General features: G+C 57.8%; 1 protein-coding gene across 1 annotated transcript in view; it reads right to left on the bottom strand.

Annotated features, from left to right (window-relative positions):
• The window catches only part of EMH_0015390 (uncharacterized protein), a gene marked incomplete at both ends in the record, with an annotated part of 1,755 nt that extends 1,402 nt beyond the window's left edge, over window positions 1-353 (bottom strand). Inside the window, one exon of the mRNA XM_013500391.1 lies at window positions 3-353. Within this exon, the coding sequence (XP_013355845.1) occupies window positions 3-353 (351 nt within the window). The remainder of the gene's footprint in view (window positions 1-2) is intronic.
• Between the last annotated feature and the right edge of the window lie 225 nt (window positions 354-578).

Here is a 578-nt window from a genome sequence, read left to right as displayed (position 1 = left end):
TCCTCCTGCTGCTGCTGCTGCTGCTGCTGCTGCTGCTGCTGCTGCTGCTGCTGCTGCTGCTGCTGCTGCTCGGGCTGCTGCTGCGGCTGCTGCTGCTGCGGCTGCTGCTGCTGCTGCTCCTCTGGTTGCTGCTGCGGCTGATCCTGAGGTTGCTGCTGCTCTGGTTGCTGCTGCTGCTGTTGCTGCTCCTTCTGCTGTTCTTCCTCCTGCTGCTGCTGCTGCTGCTCTTTCTGTTGTTCCTCCTGCTGCTGCTGCTGCTGCTGTTCTGCTGCTGCTGCTGCAGCAGAAGCATCCTGACGGTTTGCTGCTGCAGCTGCTGAGGAGGCTTTACGCCCTCCCTTCTGTTTCCCCATCTTCAAGGGTTTAGGGTTTAGGGTTTGGGGTTTAGGGTTTAGGGTTTAGGGTTTAGGGTTTAGGGTGTACGAGCCGCAGTATCGGGCGTGCATAAAGGGTCTAGGGTTTAGGGTTTAGGGTTTAGGGTTTAGGGTTTAGGGTTTGCGGCTAAGCAGTGACTGTGTGAATGCCAGCTCCACCGCAAACCCTAAACCCTAAACCCTAAACCCTCGATGCGTCCAGGC

This window comes from Eimeria mitis, genomic scaffold (assembly GCF_000499745.2).
Source record: "Eimeria mitis Houghton genomic scaffold, Emh_scaff535, whole genome shotgun sequence".
NCBI lineage: Eukaryota > Apicomplexa > Conoidasida > Eucoccidiorida > Eimeriidae > Eimeria > Eimeria mitis.
Note: the sequence above shows the minus strand (reverse complement) of the source record. Positions and strands in the feature narration are given on the sequence as shown.